At 40.4% G+C, this 1,385-nt stretch overlaps 1 protein-coding gene across 1 annotated transcript; it reads right to left on the minus strand.

Annotated features, from left to right (window-relative positions):
• Nucleotides 1-641: 641 nt before the first annotated feature.
• On the minus strand, nt 642-1,151 carry LOC114022883 (insulin-like growth factor 1 receptor). Its single transcript, XM_027835318.1, is given in 1 exon segment — nt 642-1,151. A coding segment is annotated over 1 exon segment (510 nt).
• Nucleotides 1,152-1,385: the final 234 nt, after the last annotated feature.

Genomic DNA, 1,385 nt, shown 5'->3' on the forward strand with positions numbered 1-1,385 from the left:
TGCATCTCAATTTCTTTGATCTTTTGATGCCATAATGAGTTTCCTATACATTCATCAATGTGATCCCTGAAAGGATACTGAAGAAATGTGAAACCCATAGTGTGAACTAGTTTCTGACTTTCACCAACATTTTTTTGGGAGGGAGGGTTTGGTTTCATTGCTTGTGTTCTAGCTTCATCAAAAGACAATGGAGTTTGCAGTTTGGCTGGGAGCTTAACTGAGCTAATGAAATTTTAATCCCTTATAATAGCTCAAATGTTTATCTGCTTCATGATGGTTGAATCTCCATCCACCCCACCCCCATGGCTGGTCTATCTCATATTAATATACTATTTATTAAACTGATAAGGTTTCCATTTTTCCATTTGTTTTGTAGTAGTGAATCTTGAAAGCAAAAACAGTAAGAGTTGCATGGAGATTATAAACTAAACATTTAGATTTATACTAACCACATTTTTTTTTCTATCAGTATGTTGTTTACTGAAGATAGGGGTCTTTTGTGTGTAGCAATGGCAGTTCTGAAGATTCATTGAGGTACAGTAGACTTTTGAATATATTGTTAAATTTCTTTTTCCCTCCACTCTCCACCCCAACTGCAGTGTACACATGTTACTGTTTGCATGGGATTCTGGACCCAAGGATCAGCAGATGGAGGGCTGGGGAAAAGGTAAGACCCTTTCATTCTTGCATCCTCCACTTGTGTGCACATAAGGCTGCCTTTCATCAAAGCTGACCCTGAGGAACACCACACCATGCCCATTCTCAGCTTTGTGTACTGAGAGTTTGTCGACTGGCTGGAGGGTAGAGGAAGGATCTATGGGAATGCTCTCCATGTTCTCAGTCTCTAAGTCCAGCTCTTCTGTGTCTGGTGGTTTATTTTCTTCACTGTAAAAGAAGGAAACCCCCTCAAAGTCAGGGTCCAGTTCAGCTTTGATGCTGCCAATGGTCTCCAGAAAAGAAGGTCTTATTTTGGGATTGTACTGCCAGCACATACTCATCAATTCAAACAGCACATTGGGGCAGTTGTCTGGTTTCTCTAGAAGGCCACCCTCCATAACAAACTAGAGAACTTGTTCATTAGACATGCCCTGAAAGGGCTGCTCTGCTAATTGTGCAATCTCCCAGAAGACAACCCCAAAGGACCTTTTCATACTTCTCTTGAGTCTTGTATTTGAAATTCAAATTTTCTATTCAGCTCTGGTCTTTTCATCAAGAATGCTTGAAAGTGCTCTATTTTACTGAATGTCCATTTTTTTCCCCTGAAGGATTATACTCAGTTTTGCTGGGTAGGTGATTCTTGGCTGTAATCCTATCTCTTTTGCCCTCAGAGATATCATATTCTAAGCCCTCTGATCCCCTAATGTAGAAGCTGCTACATCCTGTGT

The sequence above is a fragment of the Vombatus ursinus genome, unplaced genomic scaffold (genome assembly GCF_900497805.2).
Source record: "Vombatus ursinus unplaced genomic scaffold, bare-nosed wombat genome assembly UNPS02014814.1, whole genome shotgun sequence".
NCBI lineage: Eukaryota > Metazoa > Chordata > Mammalia > Diprotodontia > Vombatidae > Vombatus > Vombatus ursinus.